The following is a 24,827-nucleotide window of genomic DNA, read 5'->3' on the forward strand; positions in this document are numbered from 1 at the left end:
AAAATGATCAAGGACATCTATTCTTAAATCACACTACCGATTATAATCTACATTAGAAAAAAAAGTTCATATTCACGAGCTGCAACGATTTGACGAAATCCTGATTGGCCAAACTTGTAATCAATTGACTCTAAATTAACCTGACCCCCCTCGTTACTCCTATATTTTTTTTTATTTTATTTAAAGGTAACCACAAATGCGATTTTAATGTTTGACGGAATTTGAACTCAGATCAGCAACACCTTTCATGACTTTACCAACTAAGCTAATTGACATTTACACTCGTCATTCCTACTTCAAACTTGAAAGCACCACTACTCAAAGCTCAAAACCGAATACCGAGTATATAATACATCCAAGGAGAATCAATCCAGTCAAACCCGATCAAAACACTCCATTATCAACTTCTTTAAAAAAATAAAATATAAACCCAAAAAACATATTCTTCAATAGACTCGATAAGTCTAATCCGGAAACTGAATATGACGTGTAAGTTGTGGCCCGAACACGACCCATAGACCCGAAGTGATACGACAAACCCAAAATTCTACCGAAAATGACCGAAATCAACCCAAATCCAAAATGACCTAGTCTAGAGTGATTAGACCCAAAAATGACCCCACTTGAAAATAAACTCATGAATTATTGATCGGAAAATGACCGACCCAAAATCCACCCAAACAACCCATTTACCAAGTCTATTAAAAATGGGTCTTGCTATATATCGTCGACAATTTACTAATTATCGTCGACATTTAATGTAAATTTCCAAGTTTGCCCTCCATAACATAACTCCATTTCCGTCTCACTAAAATGCAATTTCCGTCTCACTAAAACACAAGTCAATTTCCGTCTCACTAACGTCTCACTAAAATCTTTCAAACAAAAAAAAGACGGTTTTTCAAAAAAAAAAAAAATAGCGGGATTTGTAATTAACAACATGAACGAGAACTTAGCGATTATCGATTACCGCACCAAAAATTAATCTAAGTCAGAAAATGATTTTTTTTTTACAAAAGAAAAAAAAAAAAAAATTCCGAACGAAAAACATTTTCGTCCAGACCAAAGTCCGGACAAAGAAAATTTTCGCCCAGACAAAAATATTTTTCGTCCAGACAAAAAACCCAGTTACCAAGTCTATTAAAAAGACACGAGGGGTGAAAAAAGAGAGACCACTCGACCAATAATGTTGGACTAGCATACCGACACACACACCCCATTTACCCGTTCACGATTCATAGAGTATGTCACATTTCTCACATCCCCCTTAGAAAACGACCCCTTTATTCCTTCTCTCAATTCCATTCCCCTTTTTAAACCCACCCAAATCAAAAATCAAAAATCAAAAATCAAATCAAAAATCAACATTAAAATTAAATTTAATCAATCCCTTTTCCCCCATTTCCTCCCTCTTTCCCCATATAATTCCAATTAAAATTAGGGTTATTATATTCACAATCATATCAATTAATCAAAGATTATATAAATATAGTACAAGTTGAATTAAAATTAGGGTTGAATAAAATTAGGGTTTGAGGGATGTGGTGGAATGCTACTAGAAGCGTCGATGAACCTTTTATCTCTTTGTTGGAAGCCTTTCGGCGTTGAAACCGTCGGTGGTGGTGTTGGTGGTGGCGACGGTGGTGGTGGTGGTGAGGATGGACGGTGTGCCACTGGAGAGTTTTCCATGGCGGTTGTTCAAGCTAATCAGGTGCTTGAGGATCAGTGTCAGATCGAGTGTGGAAGATTTGGGACTTTTGTTGGTGTTTATGATGGTCATGGTGGACCTGAGACGGCTCGATTTGTTTGCGATCATTTGTTTCGGAATTTTAAAGAAGGTCCGTGTCGTGTTTTTATTGGTTAGGGTGTACGATAAAATGTTATGTTATGTTAAGTCAACGTGTGTTTTTACTGTGGGTTGATAAATATGTTTTGGAAGGTTTGTGTTTTTATTGGTTAAGGTGTACAGTGATGCGTTAAGTCAACGCGTGTTTTTACCGTGTGTTAATTCGTGTTTTTATTGGTTAGGGTGTGCGATGATTTTGTTATGTTAAGTCAACGTGTGAGATGGTTTGTGTTTTTACTGTGGGTTGATAAGTAAATGTGAATATCAGTTGTTGTTTTTATAAGAGGAGTTGATAAGTGAGGGTAATTATGTTATTATTGAGTGATTGTATATAGTTATTTTCGAGATTTAGGATCGTCTCCATTTCTTTAGAGAAGACTGTTTCTTCTCCATGGCCTAGGGGGTGATGTAGTGGTTGTAATTTAATCGTCGAAAGTGATGGATGAATTACTTTCAATGATTTTGACTCTTCACTTCATTTACCATATAAAATGTAGGGCATTGAGAGGAAATGTACTATTCCGTTTCTCGTAGGAAATGGAGATGATCTGAATCATACTTGTTTTGTTGTTATATAGCTATATCAGTACTACTCATCTTCTTTTACGAGTAAATGGTCCTAATTTAAGCGCTGAAAGTTAATTGTTTGCTTTAGTAAGCTCTATAGTACTACTATAGTTTCGAGATTCTATTGCTTCAGTAGTAGGACTTGGTATTGTCTTAAGTTTTAGAGCACCATTGTTGTGTTTGATTGATTTGTCTAACTTATTGGAACTGGTAACGTGTTAAGGAACTACATGAGTTTTAGAGTATGCTACTATCGTGAAATTTGTCTATACATTTCACTGGCAGACCCAAAAAACGGATTCTGTGGAAGTTATGGAACTATATTTGTATTAAAATTATTGAATTTTGATGTATATGAAGAAAAATTGTTTAGAAGTCTTGTAACCCATGTACCCATAATGTACCTCTCTGTGAAACATTGATGGTTTCTGGCCTATGACGATTGCTAAATTCGGGTGAAATCTAGGAAGTAGTGTTCGGAGCAAACCATTTGTATTTTTTCTATTACGTTAGTCCTTTTTCTTTGGCTCGAGAATATAGAAAATGCCTACCTCATGTTTGGTTCTCAGGTTTTCTATTGATGCAGCCATATCAGCTGAGACCAATGGTGTAGTCACAGCAGAGACCATAAAAAGGGCTTTCCACGAAACGGAGGAAGGTTTTAATGATATTGTCTCTGAGTTATGGAGTACTAAACCTCAAATAGCCACAGTGGGAACTTGCTGTCTTGTTGGTGTAATTTCTCAGCACACACTTTTCGTGGCGAACCTTGGAGATTCTCGTGCTGTACTTGGCAGGAAAAGTCGAGCTTCTGGCGGTATTGATGCTGTTCAATTATCAAACGAGCATAATGCTAATTTTGAGGCAGTTAGAAAGGAACTTCAAGAGTTGCATCCAGATGATCCACAGATTGTAGTGTTAAAGCATGGAGTTTGGAGAGTAAAAGGAATAATTCAGGTAAGTTGCAATTTGATCAGCTCTTCTTTTATTGGATTCTTTTGAAAGTCTTTATTGTCGAGTAATGTCGAGTCATGTTACTTCTTCCATACCAGCTGAACACTTTGACAGTTGGATTCAGCTAACTTAGGCACCTGTTCTGTATTTAACTTCGTGTAGAAAAACCTGTCTAGTCTTACAAATGTTCTGTGTTGCAAAATCAATATATGGCTTTAGATACATTGGAAGGTGGGTTGTGGCCGCTGGATTGGGTTTAGATTGTTGAAGAAAGAATGCTTCAAAATAACATGTTTCCCAAATATAATTAAATGATATGCCTGTCTTTGGACACACTTTCCCTTTCCTTCTCTCTCCCAATTGCTGCTGTAATACTCATGCCTTGGCTTCTAAGTTCTAAGCAAGGTTAAGTCCAACAACAGTCAAATAAGTTTGCAGCATCCGCGATAAATAAATTATTCTTTTTTTCCCCTTCAGAATTACCATAATACTTTCTTATACAAATATATATGGCTATCTGAGGTTGCCAGATTTTGGATTAGCAAATAGGGAGAATGATTTCTTGTAATATCTTTGATATATACAGTATTCTTTTGGACATGCCTGCTTGTTTATTTTGAAGTGTTTGATGATCGGTCATGAAAGTTTAATTTTATTTCAATGATGTGATATTGTGATGACCTTGTCGGCAGGTTTCTAGATCTATAGGCGATGTGTATTTGAAAAATGCTCAGTATAATAGGGAACCTATTAATGCGAAATTCAGGCTTCCAGAACCATTTCAAACGCCGATTTTGTCTGCAAATCCATCTATTGTTTCACATCATCTGCAGCCGAATGATTTGTTCCTAATTTTTGCTTCTGATGGTCTATGGGAACACCTGACTAATGAAACAGCAGTTGAAATTGTGCACAATCATCCCCATGCTGTAAGATTTTACCTGCACGTCTTTTTTTCTTTTCTTTTGTTTGTAGCTGTTGGCCCACTATTTGCTGCTACATCTATATGGAGTATATTCTGTTATGTCTGCTGTGGTCATCTGCACTGTGGATCAGTGACAGTTCCTCTACGTAATACAAAGTGACAACAAGTCTCCTTGATTGCAATTAACCAATAAACTTGCTGTTCAGGAATGCATGTTAGTTGGATGCCCTGGACGGTTTCATTTGATGATTCATGTCAACCTACCCCAGATCATTTTATGAGTTAAGGCTCTGTTGTTGTTGTTGTTTGTTGGCTGGCACTAGATGTGTGGTTGAATATAAGGCCATAAGAGCATAAGGGTTTCTTTATGCAAAATCTGTTCATGATACGTTTTTATTCTTTCAATTAATGGTTTTTTTGAGAGATACGATGTATTTGGAGCAAATGTATCTCTGGTTGGTTTATGATTTGTTGTATTATGAGGTTCTTATATATGCCGGAGTTCATAGTAGATGCCTCCAAGTCCAATAAAGTTCTACTCACTTCTATATATGGTCTTTTTGTTAGATGAGGAAGCGCAGTATTCAGTGCAGCAGATGCTTTGACCTTATATATGATTACGTGTCACATTATAATTTATAACCATTGTTTGCATAGCTTCATTCTCTTCAGTCCAAATTTCTCAGGCTTCCTTCGTGATCCTTTATCAATTAGTGCTTAGGGCCTAGGTGTCACTTGGATCGTGTTTCTTAGTGTTCATTTATCTACTTTTTTTAGCATATCGAGTTTTACTTTAGGATTCACCTGTACCCAATGCTTAGCTGACCTGGCAAACTTATGTTTTCATTGTTATAGCTGTTATGTAGAACCATAAACAGCTGGCAAACTTTATTTTGCCATGCAAAGTGTTCCACGTCCTAATCGGAGGTATCACAGGCAGCTAGCAGGTGTTAGCAACTATTTAGAACAAGGATTACTTCTCGACCCACTTGTTAGAAGATATCATGTGAGGTGTTTAAATTAGAATATCTGAATTTGATGTGTCTGTGTGTGATTAAACTCTTCGGCACCAGTTTCTTCAGGTGTTCATCTCTACACCAAATCTTTCTGCTTACTCATTGGAAGCGCTGACTTATTCAGAAGCAATATAATGTTGTTCTCGTGTTGAAATTTCAAACTAATTTTTTTATAGAAAGTCCTGAAGTTGATAATGCTCGTGTTATAACTTGGTCTGAGGAAACAGCTAGACGCCTAAGAATTTGTCATCTTGCATTGATTTATTAGAGACCTTAGTTTCTTAATGCATTGATTAAACTTTAAAATTGAAAGAGTCTATTATTTCATTATGCAACGAAAATGTGTCCTCGTGTATTTTCACTAAGAGCCATATAGTGGCAGTGTGGCACTCTCAACAACAGTAACAACAAAGCCTTAGTCCCAAAAATGATATGGGGAGAGATACCATGAGTCGTCGTACGGGAAAGTTACTGTGAGGTAAGAAAATATTAAAAAGTGGAGAAAAAGGATGACATGATAGTAAAGCGAAGTAAGATAGTCGAGAAATGTGTGTAAAGAGAAGAAAGCGAAAAGATGTGAAAATCGAAGGAAAAACCTTTTGAATTAGAGCTCAGAACAGACTTTAAGGGGAGACATATTTAGTGTTTTTATTTAATTTTTAAAAGAATTTATTTGTTCTTCTCTCCTTTATTACACTTTTTTTACCAACCACTTTCTTATATATTTTACTTGGTTTATTCTTAAGGTATTCCGGATCCTTAACTTCTACTTCGGTTTTCAAAATCGTTTTAATCTTTATTCTCGATTTAAATTTTAAGTTTTTATAAAAGAAATCCGGAATTCGATTTTAAAACCTATAAGTTTACCTTGACTTTGTATTATGTTTCGCTCTCCCTTTTGTTTTTCATTTTTCCCTTTTCTATTTTTTTCGCATTTTGAGGTGTGCGTTCACCCATGGACGGTTCTAAAGGATGATTCATGTTAGCCGACCCCAAATCATTTTGGGATTAAGGCTCTGATGTTGTTGTTGTTGTTGTTGTTGTTGTTGTTGTTGTTGTTGTTGTATCCAAGCCTCTACTAGGGGTGTGTTTGGATTGAGGGATTTGAAGGGAAAAGAAAGGGAGGGAGAGTAGGGGATTTAAAATCCCTTGTTTGGATAGCAAATGGGAATGGAGGGAAATGGAGGGGGAGAGATCTGGAGGGATCTAATTTCCCTCTTCCAAGCCTAATCAAAATCTCTCCACAATAGGCAAGATTTGGAGAGAAATTGTATCCAAACAACCACACCCCATTCCCCCTCCCCTTCCCTTCTCTCCCTTTCCCTTCCCTCCTTCCCCCTCCCCTTCCTTTCTTTCCACTTTTGCTATCCAAACAGACCCTAGGAGTTTCACCTTCTTTATTAATTCCTGATTTAAGGGGAGATGTATTTGGTCCGATTCATATTTGATGATTTGATGTTTTGGATTGCAGGGAAGTGCTAAACGGCTTGTCAAAGCTGCACTACATGAAGCTGCTAGGAAAAGAGAAATGCGGTACTCAGATCTTCAAAAAATAGACAAAAAAGTGAGACGGCATTTTCATGATGATATTACCGTGATTGTTTTGTTCATAAACCATGATCTTATCCAAAGAGGCGTGATTCAGGAACGTCCAGTCTCAATTCGAAGTGCCTTAGAACACTGATTACATTTGGTGAATGATTTAGCTCAACCAGATTATCTACTCTTTTCTGGAACTTGACTAAGGACACCCTTAACCTGAGTTCTGTGAAGAATCAAGAACAATACTGTGAATTTACTCTCGTGGTTCACAGTTAATGATACAACTGATGGATCCTTTTAATGGATTCTACTTATTTCGGGTTCTCCTTTTTTTTTTCCTCTATTGTTGATTGCCCTGGGGGAGTATAAGTGTATAACACATCATTTCTGTAGTTTTCTCCCCTAACGGTCGGAATACATCAGATCTTAAGTGTAAACAAATGAGTTGTTTTTCGGTTTTTCCTCTAGGTCCATGTTCAGCTGAGTTTAAAATTGTATTTTGTTCTCTTGATTTTTGACATGAAGTATGAAGAAATTATTTCAGGATTTTTTGCGGGTATGCCCTATTATTAACCTTTTCTTATCAAGCTGTGATTTATATGGCATGTACCTATGTCCTTCGCTCAGTGCTGAAACTCCACGGTCAAGGGATTTCATCCGGCCGAAAAAGCCAAGTACTCTAGCATATTTGAGCTTTTCTTGCAAGTAGGATGCCAAATCTTGTTCTCCATCATAAATGCTTTGGCACAAAATTTTGGTTAAGACTTAAGTTACGATGATAACCACAATTGATTTAAACAGAACAAATAAAGGATGTTTGTGAGAGGTTTTAATTTTAATAAGACGGTCTTACCTACGTACTTTGGCTGCTCACCTAAGCTGTATTTCTTTCTAGACTTTAAATTAGAGCAAATTTTGACCCTGACCGAGGGTAAACCAATGGCAATTTACGTTGATTCTGGCTGGAAATGACACATAACCTAATGTATTTACCTTAATTCGGTGGATGATCATGTACCAAATTAGTTTAATAATAATCGCGAAATTATTAGTTCAAGCTAAAAAACTACTCCTACATGATAAATGATATTGATGATTTGAACCTACAGACCCAAATTAAACCCGACCTAAACCATCACATAAAGCTAACTCGACCCCTATGTTGGTCACGAGTCTCACGACATGAACTCAAATCGGACCGGACCGAACTTGGTCCGACTCAAATCTGGTAAAACAGAACCAGTTTCTTATTACACGGAACAAGCCCGTGTTCCCCAAATTTACAGTAACAGTCCACCATTGTCAACGACTTCACTCAAAATCAACTGCGAATGAAGTCACCATTTCCATTTCCATGGCGGAGAGAGAAAACTTCCGTCAAAAATCGCACACCATTGATGACGATGATAATGACGGCTATTTTAGCGACGCTTTTAATGGCGATGCTTCCATCACCGTCGTTATGCGTTCCGATGCATAAAGCTTTTCGTCGAGATCAAGGTAGTCCTCAATGGCACCATGGCGCCTTCCATGACGTTAGGGATTCAATTCGATCCGATGTTCGTCGCATGCTTCACTCTCGTGCTGAGGTCATCCTTCAATTTCCTAGGGTTTATTCTGAATTTCGTCGATTAATTTTGATTTTGTTTAGTTCAATTTCTGTTTCGGAATTTCTAGGTTTTACTTTGACATCATGATTTTATTCTTGTTTTGATCGTTTTGTGTTTGATTTTGTTGATATCTTGCTTCATCGTTGAGTTATGGTGCTTTGTTAGTAGATAAGTGATAATGTGTGTGTGTTCGATTTTTGTTTCGGAATTATTTAGGTTTTGACTTTGAAATTGCGAGCTTTTGATTGTTTTATGTTCGATTGTTGCTATGTTAATTGATCATGGAGTTATGTACTTTGTTAGTACGTAAGTTGTTGATGATTGTGTGCCTGTGATATTTAGTTTCTGAACTGATCAATAATTTTTCTTCGGTTATGGCTTTTGCATGACGCGGTTGTTTCCAGTTACTGTTCTGGTAATTGAGCTTGTTTTATGTTACTAAGACACACTGATAATCCGACAGTCACTGTTTTGGTAATTGAGCAATGCATTGCTCATTGCTTATTGTTCATCGTTCTGCTTTGCTCATTGCTATGTACCGTTACTGTATTGTCACATCTCGATGCTCTGACAAGTGACAACCTAGCCGTCAAGTGAAGAGGAGGTGTGAAGTAGGCTTGTCTTTTGTGTGAGCGTAAATTGTCCCATTGTATGTGTTATCTCTGGTCCAACCCTTTTTTCCTTTGAACACTTCATCAACTTGATACTCCCTCCTATTCACCATTTTCTTCCCTATTTCCTTATTCGGATTATTCGGGTTTTCTTCCCTATTTCTTTTTTTGGGTTGATTTGTGTGGTCCAAATTAAATTACATGTGGGGTAGTGTGTTTTGTGTGGTCCAAAATCACTTTCTTATTTCTTGTGCAAAAAGGAAAGGGGAAGAATATAGTGAATATGAGGGAGTATAAATTATGAGCTTTTTTCATTTTAACAAATGACGTATCAAATGGAGTAGGGAATGTTTCGTATGTCTCTTTTAAGACCTTCTCATGTTAACATAATGTGGGACAAGATATAAAACACACTAGAAACTACAAAAAGAAAAGAAAAGATAAAAAAATTTAACTACCTTTATACTAGATATCTCACAATACTAGATATCTCACAATAAAGACTGTCATAAGACCGTCTCATATAAGAATTGGTGATGTTTTCTTTAAGTACTTGGATTCTGCTGAGGAGGCTGTCTTAACAAAAGCTTTTATTATGGCCTTGACACTTTGCATTCCATACTGATGGATTGGTGTGGGATCCTGTGATTTTAGGTGCCTATAAAATGAGTTAAATTTAGCAGTTACATGTTTTGGCTCGTGGAACTACTTGATAAGAAGTGGTCTAAAAGTGCCTGAAATCACCTTCTAGCTCTTATTAACATAACATGAGCTCAATATGGTCTTTTATATGTTCACCATCAACATCATCATTTTTATCCATGGATGCCATGCTTTTTCAGTTTGTATTAGATTTTGGTTTATCTAGGATCTTTCATCCTCCCATAGTCTATATACTGTATAGTTCACCGGTAGATTAGTATCTTGGTATGATTATCCGAATGAATAGATTGTCTAACGGTGTATTGCTGTACAGGTTCCATTCCAAGTTCCACTTGAAGTGAATATAGTCCTCGTTGGATTCGATGGGGATGGAGGTTATAGGTATACTTTAGATACACAAAAACTACAGGAGTTTCTAAAAATCAGCTTTCCAACTCACCGACCATCCTGCTTGGAGTCTGGAGAGCCCCTTGATATCGAACATCATCTTGTTTACAATGTCTTTTCTGTAAGTGCTTGAGCTATATAACTTCATAATGTAGGTTTTGGATTATGATATAATAAAGCAAAATGGTCGTATTTCGTACACCCTTGTGGTGGGACCCTTCCCAAGACCCTCGCCTTGCGGGAACCCATCGTGCATTGGGCTGCCCTTTTCTAAAGCAAAATGGTTGTTTTTCTTTTTGATTGTAAAATAGCAGTCCTCCGGTGCAATTCTCAAAATAGTTTTAATTTTGAGTCAAGTGGAAGCCTCCTCTCTATGTTGCTAAGACACGGTATGGTTGTGTATGCACAACCCCCTTTTATCTCGAATTGTGCGAGAGCTGCTGGGCACTGAGGTAATATTAGCGTTTTATTTTTAGTAAAATCATTTAAGTGTGATTGGGGGTTGTAACTGTAAGGTTGCCAAGTTTCACTATTTCAAATTGCAAAAGGCCAAAATTGAAATTTCCTTTGCACAGTTTTACTTGTACCGCTTTTCTCCTAATGTTTGCAGATGGTAATATCTAACCTTTAGAATATGTGATTGTGTTGTAGGCTGGACAACCAGAGTTAATCTCTCTTGAGAAAAGTTTAAAAGAGGAAATGGTTGCTGCAGGGACTGCAAGAGAGGTAATTCTGCCATTATGCTCTTATACTGCATTTCACGTTTGCCTCTTTCAAGTTCCTTACTATTTTGAAGGGAAACATTTAGTAGTTAGCTCAGCAGTGTACCATTTGGATCTATCATTTCTATATTACAAAAAAAAAAAAAAATAACAGTGCGAATAATAATAATTATTACTACTATTATTTCTCAAAATTACGATATTGAAGTGATGTGAACTTTCACCTCTGTAAAATACCGATGCCTTCAAATCTAACAAATTCCTTTGAGAAGTTTTGTACTAGTAATTACAGAGTACTTATTACTGCCTTTTCTCGAAGGACTGTCAAAACAAAAACTTTTCTTAATATTCATATTAAAGTGGAACACAGTTGGCCTCCGTCATCTTTCTCGTCCAATTAATCAAAATTTCCTCAACTCATATCTAATTACGCTACTCGTAACACTACTCCAGTGTTAAGTGTTATTAAGGTCGAAAGAATTCCAGCGCTTAACCGTTTCTCTTTCAAAAATTTCTCTTTTTCCCTACCTCATGTTTTAGTTACTCCCTATAATTACACTAGTCTCAACACTTCTATCTCTAGTTACACTAGCCTTTTCTCTTATAACCTTTTTCTCGGCAAAGGAAAAAGTTGACATTTTATGGTGATGTTGTCAATGCTAGACTGAATTTGGAAAGGAAGTGCCTGCCTTTGATGTGGAAGCAACAGCTGTGGAGTCAGTGTTTGAGCAGCTTTATAACTTCATATTTGATGTTGGTGGTGAGAGATATTCTGAATCTGAGATTGACCGTCCTGTTCCAACTGCAATATTTGTTTTGAATTTTGACAAGGTATTAATTTCATGTATGCATTTGTATCGAAGTGTTTGTATTTTTCTTTCTTTTCTTTGATTATTAGCTCTGTGTGGATGCTGAAATTACCTCTACGATTTTTCAGTCACTTTGTTCAGTTTCTGGCTCCTCCTCAGCCCCTTCAATATGGATGATTCCCTGATATACCCTTATTTTGCTTGATACATGAGTTCTAGAACAAGTTGATTATTACTTAATTTCTGCATCAGGTTCTCACCCCCCTGGTAACAAAGAATTCTAATTGCTTAAACAGGTCAGGATGGATCCTAGAAACAATGAGTTGAACTTGGAAGATTTCATATATGGTAAAATTAATCAACTTAAAGAAGATGATATGAAAAAACAAGAAGGGGATTACATATACCGCTACCGTTACAATGGAGGGGGAGCATCTCAAGTTTGGCTTAGCTCAAGCAGGTATTTGGTGACAACTCATATCTGAATTTAAATTCTCTAATACAGTTTAGAGATTGCATTCATGTCACTGTATTTTCTGGGTTGTGAATCAATGGACTAGATATCAAAGCTGTAATGATCTAATATGATATGCAGGTTTGCTGTGATTGACCTGTCAGCGGGGCCTTGCACATATGGGAAGATTGAAACAGAAGAAGGAAGTATCGGCTCAAAAACACTCCCACGCATTCGCAATTTTATATTCCCGAAAGGTGTAAGTGCTGTTGCTGATCACTCAAGCCATGATTTATTTGTTGGGCAACTTGGATCACTTATTTCAACCACGGTTGAACATGTTATAGCTCCAGATGTAAGGTACATGGGTTATCAACTTGTGATTGTTCTTCATGCTTCAGATGCACTTGTTATGCATAGTATATTATGTTCACAGCAAGTTGTGTATTCATTAAATATGTTTTGAGGCAATTTTTTGTGGTCAACTGTTGAAAGGCACTAAAATTAATGTAGGGTAATGATATGATGATGTGGTGTTTGATTTAAGAATGTTTTAAAAGTCATTACTCTACAGTCTACATTAATTTTAGTGCCTCTAAAATTAATGTAGGAGTATATGTTTTTATTTCATGTATTGTCTCTAAATATAATATTCTTTTGTTTATCCTACTTTGATTAAAATAACAAATAACTAAGGTTGATGTGCCTTACTGCCATGGGTAAGCTGTGCCTCAAGCTATGTTACTCCAACACGGCTTGAAGTGTCGGATACGGGTGCGTATCCAAGTGTCGGACACGGCTATTTTATGAAAAATTGTCAAGTTTTTGTTCTAAAATGAAGTGTCTAAGTGTCATACCAGTGTCCAAGGATCGAGTGTCGGACACGGGTACGTGAGCCCATATGAAGTGTCGAAGTAACATAGGCCTCAAGTTTAGATCAATCTTTGAGCAGAGGTTGTCTAGCTCAAATTCAGCTCTGTTTGATGACTCTGCTTATTGAATATGCAACCTGTTTTCCTTGTGCCTATCGTAATAGATGGGTTGTGATTGGATACCTTTGGTGCGGAGGACTAAGCATGCACTAGCTGCTAAAGGCTTAGTCTTCTTTCATGAGCCACCTCGTCAGAAACACGATCAAACTGCATTGCTATTTAATATTTTCTCCGGCCGTAAAAGAAATGAATGGTTGAGGAACGAGGTGGTTAGGGAGAAAGTAGGTGTCGCATCAATTGAAGATAAGATGAGGGAAAACCGTTTAAGGTGGTTTGGCCATGTGCGATGGAGGTCACTGAAGGCACGGGTTAGGAGGCTTGAGAAATGGGGAAAGGATAATATTGTTAGGGCAAGGGGATTACCGAAATAAAGATGAATAAGGGTGATTGTAAATGATATGAATTGTTGTTTGGGGATTAGTAAGAATATGGCACTGGAGAGGATGTTATAGAGAGAAACATTACATGCTGTACGCGTTGTTTGAGTTGTGGATATTTGCTTACTTATTTTAACTATCCTTTTACTTAAGAATTCTATGACGTACGGAGTATTATTTTACAAACCTCTGTTGGCACTTCAATTTTTGTTTATTCACACTTTGCTTTGTTTTATTTTTAAAATGTACTTGTTTCACATACCCAAACGGTTTCGGATGATGATATATGTTAGCCAACCCCAAATCATGTTGCTGTAGATGGTCTTTATTTCCTGATTGACTGTTTTCAGGACATTAACTGTGGAACTCTATTCTGATAGTAACATATATTGCATGAGCTGCAATGTCTGTTTTACAGTATGGTTACACACTTTCTTTTGTTAAGGTCCTTTGATATATGATAATCTGAAGGGTCCACCTAGATGGAGTGACAGGGAAATGGTGCCAGTTTTTGTGGTTATTACTATAAAAAATAATCCTTTTCAGGTATTGGTTGTACATTCGAGGATCTAAAATCGACGCTCTTTAATGAGGATTGGTGGCATTAAAGTGGCGTGTATATTATTTTTGGTGTTTTCAACTTTTCGTCTTTTCTACCATAATACTTGTTTCCAATATAATCAAGTTATGTGGAATGTCCTGTTACTCTCACTCATGGCTGATTTGCTTTTCTCACATTTTTGATGGAAATTATTTATGTTGTTCAAATTTTTGTTTTCTTTTTGTTTAGATTTGAAACGGTTGATATGACCAGAAGGTTGTTGATACCAATTGTCGTCCTCCAGAACCATAATCGTTACAGCATTATGAATCAAGGCCATAATTACAGCATAGATGTTGAAGCAATCAAAGCTGAAGTAAGTTGTTCATATCCTTATAACGTTGTACTAGATTGATGCTTACGGGATAGTTGCAATTTGAGTTTCCTTGTCTCGTGTCCTGTCGCATCTTGTACTCCAGCATGTCCCTTTGAATACATGACAATTAGACCTGTCAAAGTTTGACTCCACTCGTAAACCGACTTGATGGGACCCTTTTAAATTGCAGGGTCAAGACCTGTAAATCTTGACCCGTGACCCAATCGACCCGATCCCGAAATGACCTGTTAATTTAGGGTCAAAACCCGACCTCACCTGCTTGACCCCAATGGGTCAAATAATAAGCTTCGTTAAATATGACTAAGTGATATTTTTATAATATTAATATTTATAAATGAAATGTTAAATAATAGTAATTAAAAGAATATTAATTTTTTACTTAAAATTACTAACATGATTACAAAACTCAATTTGTATAATTTTCATATTATTTAATAATAAAATAATTATTAAAATTACTAAATTTTTATAATTATTTTGTTATAAGCATGGTAACTAATGAATGTGATTAAAATATTAATATTAAAGATATATTAATTTTTTAAATGGAAAAAGGCATATTCTGACCCTTCCGACCAGTGACCCCATATATCATGAGCCGTTTTCTAACTCAAAATGTATAACTCCATTGAATGCTTATTACAAACCAAGAGTTTTATATTCATGCATACTTGTCCAGCTGTCTGGAAATTTACATTTTTTTTCTAGAGCTTATCTGATTTTGCAAAATCTGAAAGATACCTACTTCCTCATCATTTAATTGCTCTCCTCAATTTTAAGGAATTTCCATGGTGCAGGATTCCACGTTATGTTATGCACAGTTTCACAAGATTTAAGAGGTTTTGATGAGCATTAGTTGCTGCCTTTACTGATATTCTGTTGTTAGTTAGTGATTGGACTTGAAGGCTGCATATGGGCTTTGCATGTGTGAATAGATAATCTTTGGTACTTAATTAAGAATTGTCTTCGTTGGAAATTACGAACAAGTGAACTGAACAATTCAGATAACTGTATCTGTCGTGTATGTTCTTTTATAATGAAGGTTGTTTCGTTAGACGTAGGTTCTGACATTCATCATGTATGTTCTTCTACAAAGAAGTTTATTTACTGAAATGTTTATAAATTTAGGGGTGTTCATCTTCATAACTTTGTTTTCTTTTCCAGGTTAAGAAAATGGTTCACCAAAATCAAGATGTTGTCATCGTAGGTGGTGTACATGCATTACACCAGCATGAGAAATTGGCAATTGCCGTTGCTGAAGCAACAAGAGGCAATTCAGTGCACGAAACAAAGAATGATGGACGCTTTCATGTTCGGACAAAGACATATCTTGATGGCGCTATTCTTAAAGAGGTCAGTTTTTGCTGGCCCTACTTATTTTATGTCCCATATTATTTTGTCAGTATTCAAAAGCTTACAATTATATCTTATCATGGTGAGTGTATCAAAAGAACCGCTGTATGCTGAAGTCATGGGATTTCTGTTAGAATAAACTTGTTTTGTTTTACATCAGTTTAGATAGGAGTTTTTAATCAGAAGATGCAACTCACAGGAAATGGAAAGATCAGCTGATGTGCTTGCCGCGGGTATATTGGAGGTGGCTGATCCCACACTTAAAGACAAGTTTTTTATTCGCCAGGTTTGACCACATCTTCTAAGCTTCTTAAATATGGTTAATTCAGAAAGTAACACAATCTATGGGTCAGGTGAAAAAAACACTAAATTATATGTGAAACCTATGTTGATGCCAATTATTAGGTTCGGTGCCTTCACTGACTAATGTCTATAAGGAACAATACTCTAATTATGCTGCAATCTCAGAGGAAGACTTGGTATATTGACAAGAATAGTCTTTTTTCCTCAAATAACTGCAGGCGTATCTCTTTCAAAATGCACAATCAAATAACTTAAAAGAAACATCCTCCGAACATCAGTGTCCCCAATATCTTTTCATTCTTTCCAACCCGTTAAAACATCCTTAACCGAGAGTGGCCCCAGCATACCCAAACAAAGATTTAGAAAATTCCAAAAAAAAAAGAAACCTAAGGACAAAATAGGATAATGTGGTCAGCTGACTCTTTCTCGCCTTTAACAGAGCAACAGCGACTACCAAAGCAATCAGAATCTTTTGATCTATTTTTAAACAGCATTTCCTTACGGGAAGCGAGTGCTTAGTTATAGGTGTTTGGTTTGTCCGCTTCATGAATTATGATAAATAAGATTCCAATCAGGACTCGGATTTTATATTTCTTTCGTTGTTTCCTTTAGTATTATTAATTAAACTGCATGGCATCTTTTCTAGACCTGGATGGATGAAAGCGATGGTTCCAGTGATTCCATACTGAAGCATAAACCACTTTGGGAAAGTTACAATAGCAAACTTGGCAAAGCAAGGAAAAAAAGAGTTCCAAAGAAAAAGGGAAACCTTTTTCGAACATATGGTACCAGAGTTATACCAGTGTAAGTGCAAATATCATTTTGACTGGCTGTAATGTTACCCACACCACCTTAAAAAGCCGTTATGGTAACCACCAAAACATTTATTAAATTGAGATGTGGTTTCTCAGCCCATATTTAATTATCTATCATCTTTGACAGTAAAATAACATTACCCAAATGCTTCAAAGGCCTATAAAAGCTGAAGGATAGTGATGGCCATTTTATGTTGATCAGTTGGTGCTCTACAATTTGATAACTTGTGTTAACTTATTTTCGCACTTTTTGTACTCCCTAGTTTCGTGCTATCGCTAGCTGATGTTGATCCTCACCTCATGATGGAAGATGAAAGTATGGTTTGGACAAGTAAAGATGTTGTTGTTGTACTTGAGCATCAATCTGAAGAAGTGCCTCTTAGGTGAGTCACCTAACTTATCTGTTGGTTTGAATTCAACACTGTTCTTTTTATGCTTGGATGCCGTTTAATATGTAGTATTGGCATATCTCTTATTTTCTACGCGCTCTATTTATTTGAAACGCCTATGATAATATGTTCTCTTGCCTCCCTGTGCTCCATTTTAACTCTGAACTAACTGCTCTTTCATTTTTGTTTTGGCTGGGTTTTCTACAACAGTTATGTTTCTGAGACAAAAAGGAGACATGCTCTTCCATCTCAAGCTCAGCGTCATATAGTAGCAGGACTTGCTTCGGTTGTTGGTGGGTTGAGTGCTCCATATGAAAGGGCTTCTCATATTCATGAAAGGCCAGTGATAAATTGGCTTTGGGCAGTTGGTTGCCATCCTTTTGGACCATTCTCCAATTCTTCGAAGATCAGTCAAATTCTTCATGATGTTGCACGTGTAAGGCAATATGCATTTGATCAATTGTATGAAATGCATAGTGATCTACGGTTTGGTGTGATTACAAATGTTGTACTTCCTCCATGCAAATCCAAACACCCCGGTCCCACCCTTTTTTTTTGTGAAAGGGGAATTTGAATTTATCGGTGTTTGGATTTGGAGGGAGGGAGTAGTTGCTTTTTAGAAGATTATCTGTGAATTCTAAGATTTCGTAAATGCGAATGGGGGTAAAAATTGCATCCCTTAAATACTCACCATCATATCTTAATGAGACCATTCATCCAACTTACATGCATTTGCATTGCAGAGGAACACAATATATGCTCATGTGGATTCTGCACTTCGGAGGATCAGGGAGACGTCAGAGGTATTCAATCTGGTTTATAGTGTCAATAGTTTACACGTTGGTATCAATCAATCCTTCTCCGCAAATTGCAGTTTAGACCAAAATCATGAGTTTCTTACTGATTCCTCAGGTTGTCCAAGCCTTTGCGTCAGAATATCTGAAGACCCCTCTTGGTGAACCAGTGAAAGGCAAAAAGAACAAGACTACCACTGAACTTTGGTTGGAGAAATTTTACAAAAAGACGACTCATCTGCCGGAGCCTTTCCCACATGAATTGGTTGAAAGATTGGAGAAATACCTGGATGTAAGTTTATACGGAGTAAATGTCACAAGTTGTTGTCTTTGTGTTTTCTGCTCTTTTACTAAATGACTCTCGGATTTCAGAACATTGAGGAACAGCTTGTCGATTTATCATCCTTGCTATATGACCATCGGTTGCAAGATGCTCATTTCAACAGCTCAGAAATTCTCCAGACATCAATTTTCACGCAACAGTGAGTTATCCCGACCAATTAAATTTCGCACTTATGGTCAGATGTGGACCCAGAAATTTTTGTTTCTGATGCCGCCTTAATTTATTTTAAAAATACTTGGTTGGTGCATGCAGGTATGTGGATAGTATATTGGTCAGCGAAAGGGAGAAGATGAAATGCTGCAGTATTGAATACAAGTCCCCGCGGCAAACATCTCAAACTTTTATATATGGGGGCATTCTTATTGCTGGTTTTGTCGTATATTTTCTTGTTATTTTCTTCTCTAATCCAGTCCGCTGATTGTAGACATAATAGTCCGCCTTGTAAGCCCACCTCTATTAATACAGTGTTGGACAGCCTTTCCTAGTTTCAGCGCCTCAAATGGTTCTTATGCGTCATGTCTCGTCCAAAATATCAGGAGATGCGCTATGAGTCAAGTGTTACGCGATAACATTCCCCTACTTTCTTTAGTTCGGGGCTGATGATTATAGAGGATCTGCCGACCTGCTCGGGGAAGATGAGATAGCGAGGCTAATACCCTTTGTGTAGAAGTTCATTGTGTCATTTCAGTAACAAATAGAACTTGCTCAGGGATTCGACAATTTTTATGTACTACATTGAGCTAGAAGGTTTTATCAGCTGGTACTTTGATTAGTCGATCGAATGGTTTTTACATATTTTTTGTACAAAAAAATAATCAGTGTATTTTCTGTCAACATGTACTTCGATTTTGGTGAACTAAAACCAATCCGAGATGGTATAACCCCAATTGATAATTACTACTCCGTATTTACTACGGAGTATGTTGCAAGTGTACAACACATCAAAATTAACTCTAGATGACTAAATTTGTTAACGGCTAGATGACCTGACAGCAAATAAGTAAAATAATGATTGAAATAAGATGATAAAATTCATAATTATATAACTTGAAAACAAGATGTTAGTAAGCTCGGCGATCAGCTAATCATGTACTATTTTTATATTCACAATATGTTTTTTTTTAATTTTTTTTTTTTAGACAACTGTGTACTATTATATAAAATAAAAGCGTCGATTCACAATATGTTGGTTGCTAAATAATTTGATCTTATAAAGACCTCGAATCTAAATTCACTAGACATGCGAGAATCCAACCTGACCTGAAATCAAATTGAACCAAATCAACATATAAAATGATATTTCTGATTTGACAAAATCAAACCAAAACAAAGCTCAGCACGACCTGGTGTTAACCTAATTTGAATGACTCCGTCACCACCTGAATGATTTGCTTACTGACTTAACAGACCCAGCTCGGCACATGCAAATAGAATGATACTCGGAATATTTTTTAACTTGTTACATTTATAACTATAGAAAAAAGTTTTCTTTCGAGTGTTGTAAGAAAATTCACGTCATTATCCGAAGTATATTGGGAAAAAAACGCTCTTACATTACTTATGGCACAAACATTGAAAAAAAATAAGAGAAACAATGATTTAAGAAAAGGAAATAATGAGAAAAACACTTCTCCAGAAAAAAATCAACTTATCAAAATTCCATAGAAAGCTATAAAATTTTAAACTCAAATGTCTATTGGCTGACAAATAATATGCTCGGAGTTTAAAACATACATTCACCATCATATATGGCACGAGATAAGCGGTCTACGTCTTTCACGTAATAAATTTTGTGGGAGAGTGTTACAATACCTTACATTTCTCCCTGAAAAGACTATAAAAGACAAGAAGCCTTTTTTTGGAGATAAATTAGAAATCAACTAACCAGCATGAAGTTATTCCCAGAGCACATATGAAGAGTATTCCAGCTCTAACATATTAGCACCAATTAGCAATCTCCGGTTTGAAGGAAATGTGGGCGCACAGCTACTACAGTTCAATTTTCTCGAAATATAGACTTAAATCAAACTCATAAGTTATGAGAGCTAACCAGAGAGTGGTGAAAAGTCCACATCGGTTAAGGCTTCAAACTAGATCGATCTGCCCGTTCTCCAGATAGGGCTTGATCGATTTGTACCGAAGAACATATAAATCACCGGCAACTAGGTCTACAATTTCATCCCCACTGCAGAGACAGCAATTTTAGACAGATTTCAATTGACAAGTGCTATGTTCAAAATTATGGTCTAAATTCCATGAAAAGTGTAAGATTCTTACCTATCATCAAGTGGGATGGAACCAATAGACCCCTCACTCTTGCAAAATACAAACGTGTCCAAATTTGGCTCAGGAACTGGGGAAAGGAAAAGATGAGACAGAAAAATCAGTCTGAACATTAACTTAGTTAAAAAAAAGCGCACACGTCAAAGGCTCACCAAGGCATTTGCCTTGGGGTGCCTTAAGTGCGCCTTTTGCACCATGCAATATCCATATTTTTGTCCCGTTATACCCACCTTCTAACTATTTCACCTGCTAACTCTCAAAGTCCAAAAAGGACTTCTATATGTCTATCCTCCGCGGATACTTTCCTCACACGCCATTACAACAAAAAGAGACACAACATCAGCCCAGTTCCTCACACATCATTACAACAAAAACAGACACAACATTAGCTCAGTTTCCGTGTATTACCTTTTAACAATTGACTTACTGTTTCCCAGACCAAGTCACATGCCAAATAATCGCTCTAAAAAATTGTACGTTTATTTACAAGAATTCATTCATATCTGCCTCTACAAGGTCTACGAAACTCATCCATTTATACCTTGAAACACCACTTTGACCCTGCTTCATTCATCCCCTTGAATGTTTACTGCAAGTCATGAATATGCTGAAACTACTAAGAAAAGCAACAACGTGCTTCCTAAGGACCCAGCATTCCCCAAAATGTAAACTTAATCTCTCAGAGGTCGTCACCAAATAACACCTTACTATTTAAAGAATCAGTTCAGACCATCAGATAGAAACATTCTCTCTGGTACACTTGAACAATAGCCAAGATGTGGCCCATGGAGCCCACTGAGAGCCGCATTTCATGTTACTTTAATCACCAAAACTAAGGGAGTAAATGAGTAATACCCACAGGGCCCAGTTTATAGGACTCGTGAGTCATGGGTTCATGGCACTACTTAATAACCAAGTCCACTAGTTTTCCACTTTCCCCCTTATGTGTCTACTAGACTCTACTTCAACAGCTTCAGTGCTCATGTTACAAATTTTAAGGCCACCCCTTCAGTTTTCCTACAAGGTACAACTTATAGGCACAAGCTGAATGACTATTTTCAAGAAAAAGGATAAACAAAAACTACAGTATTCATATTATTCTACCGACGCAAATTTGAGACACTAGCATCGTCGCAAGAAGAGAAATCAACTCACTGAGCGCACATAAAGGATATGAGTGAGAACAAACCTAAAATTTCAACTTTCAACAATAACAAGAGGAAGAGTATATTAATTACCCATGTCATCTTCCTCACTAGCGTTGGATTGTTTTAGATTAGACTGATAACCCACGGGCAATTTTGATAAAACAGACTCATCAATATAATTCTTCATACTATCGTAGCACCTACAAATATAAAGTCAAGTTTATATAAACATCCAGAAAGCCATAAGCCTGCATGATATCGTTAAAATAGCAAGGTTATCCTAGTTCACACTAATTACCTCTTGGCGAACCTTTGTTCTTGTTCCGAAAGTCTGTCCCACAGATCTGTTTTCGAGATATGAATCATGTCCTTCTCAATCTGCGCAAAACTGGTGGCAACTTTTAGAGAAATCAAAGAACGCAACGAAAATATTATGTGCTAATCAGAGTAGGGAACCAAGGTGATATAACTGCTGGTTATTAATCTTATGCATTTTCAGTTTGAGAACTAAACATAAAACTGATAGGGTATAAAAGTGAAGTCACAACCTTATGAAGACGAACCCGTAGATATGATTTCAACAAATAGAGTGCCCGATTCGAATCCATTTGATATACAGATACTATTAAAGGATCAAATCCACTTCTCGTGATTTCCTTGATAGTTTCTTCCTGAATAAACACACAATTCGTCTCTAAGCATTACGTAAATATATGATAACAAGAGGAAAAAACATCCAAACCACTGCAGCTGATGAGCTGAATAAAGGCACAACTGAATGATTACTCTATAGTTTGGATTATAAGCTCTAATTGAATAATTGATTACTGCATATCTTACTTTTCTAATTGTTCGGGTATATAATCAGTAAACATCTGTCTTACTCCGACTGTGTTGAACACGCTTGTGTTCAAACTTTTTAACTTTTTGTACTAAAATGAAGTATCCAAGGCCCGTGTCCTATCTTAGTGTCGGAATAACATTATGTAATCATTCAATCAGAGCTTCTACAAGTCAATTTAAACCCTCCAAAACAATCTTTAACAACAATTTCAAACAAAGATTAAATGCTTACACTACATAGTTCGGCTAAATACGCAGCAATGACCTACATTACTCGACTCAGCTACAAGTATCAGACACGCTTATTTTGTGCAAGGTTTTCAATTTTTTTGCCTAAAATAAAGTGTCCAAGTACCATGTCGTGTCCAAATCCCCGCGTAACATAGTAATCATTCAATTAGAGCTTATACAAGTCAGTTTAAACCCTCCAAACAATCTTCAACAACAATTCCAAACAAAGATGAAATGCTTACTCCATAGTTTAATTTTCTAATTATTCGGCTATATACGCAGTTATAATCTACGTTACTCTAACTTAGCTGGAAGTATCAGACACGCTTATTTTGTGCAAGTTTGCAATTTTTTCGGTCTAAAATGAAGTACACAAATGTCTGTGTTGCGTTGTGTCGAGTCGGAGTGTCCCAGTGTCGGAGTAACATAGGTGATCATTCAATTAGAGTTCCTACAAATCAAATTAAACCTTCCAAAACAATTTCAACAACACTTCCAAACAAAGATGAAATGATTACTGCATAACTTAGAGCTTAAACAAATCAAATTAAACCTTCCTAAACAATCTCCAACAACAATTAATCCGAACAAACAAAGATAATAATTCAATTAGAGCTTAAACAAATCAAATTAAACCTTCCTAACAATCTCCAACAACAATTAATCCGAATAAACAGATATTAAACGACACCGTAACGGTAAAAATCATCAAAATCATCGATACTAAAACTCAAATTGACGAAATTGAATGGAAACATGAAATTAGGGTTTACAATAGAGAAAAGATGAAATTGAAGAAAGAAAAAAGCAATTACCATAAGCTGGATCTGTTCATAAGATCTTTGAACAAGAGGAGATTGAAAAGGAAGGATTTCAGGAGCAGATTTCTCATCGCGCCATGCTTTTTTAAGAAGCTCAACATCTGAAGTCGCCATTAACGACTCGTAATCGGACATCGACATTCCTGTTCCACTCTCCATTTCTTGTGACACTGTGTATGTGTGGTGTTATTTGGCGGTAAAATCTACGTTACTTTGTTCCAATTATTGAAACGATGAGATGTTATGACCTATGAGAGTGAGAGTATGAGATTATGAGTTGAGCTCGGACGACCATGACTTTAATTCAAAGCTCGGTTCGAGTTCGGTTAGTCACTATAATCGGTGTCTTCGGTTTTGATCATGTTGAAGTTGATCTGATTTAAGTTGAGTCTAAACTTGAATAATGTTGAATTAGACTAGTTTATTAAAGATGGGTGTCACTAAAAAACGCGCCCATTTTTGAATCTTGGAAACACATCAATGTTATTATCTTAGAGGTCCTAAACATCTTGAATCCGGACTTTACCAAGTTATATACACCCAAAAAAGCTCGTTTAGTCTAAGGCATGTAGTGAGCATTCAGACCGTACTTATTACAAGTTTGTTTTTAACAAATTGATATTATAACGATGACTCGTATTTAAATTATTTAATTACCAACTTTAAGCTGATACTATAGATTATATACTAGAAGTATATGGTATCATCCATGAGCACTTAGTATAGCGAGTACGAGGTTGTTGTCACTTAACTAGAAATTTCGTGTTTGAGCTATGTGAATGCAGCAATGTTAAAAGTTACGAGGAAGAGTTTTACTGTCTTAGTGATCCTACTCGGCTCGATTCTAAGCTAAATCGAATGGTACACCCCCAAAAAATAAATAAATTACTAAAACCCAAACTAAACTGAATGATACACACCAAAATAAAGTTGTTAAACATCATCATGTCAGATATGCAAGTAAGTGCTCTTTTTTTTTAAGTCAATCTCATACCGTCTTTTACGCTAAAACATCGAATGAATATTAAACAACTCGATTGGCGTGTATGATCTGACCCGAGGAAAACAAACTTCATCAAATGATACTGAAT

The 24,827-nt window shown here is 36.4% G+C and overlaps 3 protein-coding genes across 3 annotated transcripts; 2 read left to right on the top strand and 1 right to left on the bottom strand.

Annotated features, from left to right (window-relative positions):
* The first annotated feature begins 1,178 nt into the window (after nt 1–1,178).
* Nucleotides 1,179–7,428, top strand: LOC141656817 (putative protein phosphatase 2C 42). The gene is made up of 4 exons (XM_074463873.1): nt 1,179–1,838; nt 3,000–3,370; nt 4,060–4,296; nt 6,780–7,428. Exons 1-4 carry the CDS (start codon nt 1,550–1,552, stop codon nt 6,990–6,992), a joined length of 1,110 nt encoding a protein of 369 aa, XP_074319974.1. The 5' UTR covers nt 1,179–1,549; the 3' UTR covers nt 6,993–7,428.
* A 418-nt stretch (nt 7,429–7,846) lies between these two features.
* On the top strand, nt 7,847–19,266 carry LOC141656822 (uncharacterized). Its single transcript, XM_074463876.1, has 16 exons — nt 7,847–8,439; nt 10,048–10,242; nt 10,773–10,847; nt 11,507–11,674; nt 11,949–12,112; nt 12,248–12,466; nt 14,266–14,392; nt 15,578–15,766; nt 15,966–16,052; nt 16,716–16,873; nt 17,148–17,267; nt 17,484–17,709; nt 18,017–18,076; nt 18,186–18,359; nt 18,440–18,549; nt 18,663–19,266. Exons 1-16 carry the CDS (start codon nt 8,182–8,184, stop codon nt 18,826–18,828), a joined length of 2,496 nt encoding a protein of 831 aa, XP_074319977.1. The 5' UTR covers nt 7,847–8,181; the 3' UTR covers nt 18,829–19,266.
* Nucleotides 19,267–20,087: 821 nt separating this feature from the next.
* LOC141656818 (DNA replication complex GINS protein SLD5) lies at nt 20,088–24,032 on the bottom strand. Its single transcript, XM_074463874.1, has 6 exons — nt 23,731–24,032; nt 22,390–22,512; nt 22,140–22,219; nt 21,932–22,041; nt 20,688–20,763; nt 20,088–20,595 (listed from the first exon to the last, which is right to left on the bottom strand). Exons 1-6 carry the CDS (start codon nt 23,893–23,895, stop codon nt 20,496–20,498), a joined length of 654 nt encoding a protein of 217 aa, XP_074319975.1. The 5' UTR covers nt 23,896–24,032; the 3' UTR covers nt 20,088–20,495.
* Nucleotides 24,033–24,827: the final 795 nt, after the last annotated feature.

This window comes from Silene latifolia, chromosome 5, assembly GCF_048544455.1.
Source record: "Silene latifolia isolate original U9 population chromosome 5, ASM4854445v1, whole genome shotgun sequence".
Classification (NCBI taxonomy): Eukaryota; Viridiplantae; Streptophyta; class Magnoliopsida; order Caryophyllales; family Caryophyllaceae; genus Silene; species Silene latifolia.

Coding starts and splice junctions, on each gene's coding strand:
- LOC141656817 (XM_074463873.1), top strand. CDS start 1,550: ATGCTACTAGAAGCGTCGATGAACCTTTTATCTCTTTGTTGGAAGCCT. Junction 1,839..2,999: donor GTTTCGGAATTTTAAAGAAG/GTCCGTGTCGTG, acceptor CTATTGATGCAG/CCATATCAGCTGAGACCAAT. Junction 3,371..4,059: donor GAGTAAAAGGAATAATTCAG/GTAAGTTGCAAT, acceptor CCTTGTCGGCAG/GTTTCTAGATCTATAGGCGA.
- LOC141656822 (XM_074463876.1), top strand. CDS start 8,182: ATGAAGTCACCATTTCCATTTCCATGGCGGAGAGAGAAAACTTCCGTC. Junction 14,393..15,577: donor TTGAAGCAATCAAAGCTGAA/GTAAGTTGTTCA, acceptor TTTCTTTTCCAG/GTTAAGAAAATGGTTCACCA. Junction 16,053..16,715: donor ACAAGTTTTTTATTCGCCAG/GTTTGACCACAT, acceptor CATCTTTTCTAG/ACCTGGATGGATGAAAGCGA.
- LOC141656818 (XM_074463874.1), bottom strand. CDS start 23,895: ATGGAGAGTGGAACAGGAATGTCGATGTCCGATTACGAGTCGTTAATG. Junction 22,513..23,730: donor ATGAACAGATCCAGCTTATG/GTAATTGCTTTT, acceptor GTGTTTATTCAG/GAAGAAACTATCAAGGAAAT. Junction 22,042..22,139: donor GAACAAAGGTTCGCCAAGAG/GTAATTAGTGTG, acceptor TTATATTTGTAG/GTGCTACGATAGTATGAAGA.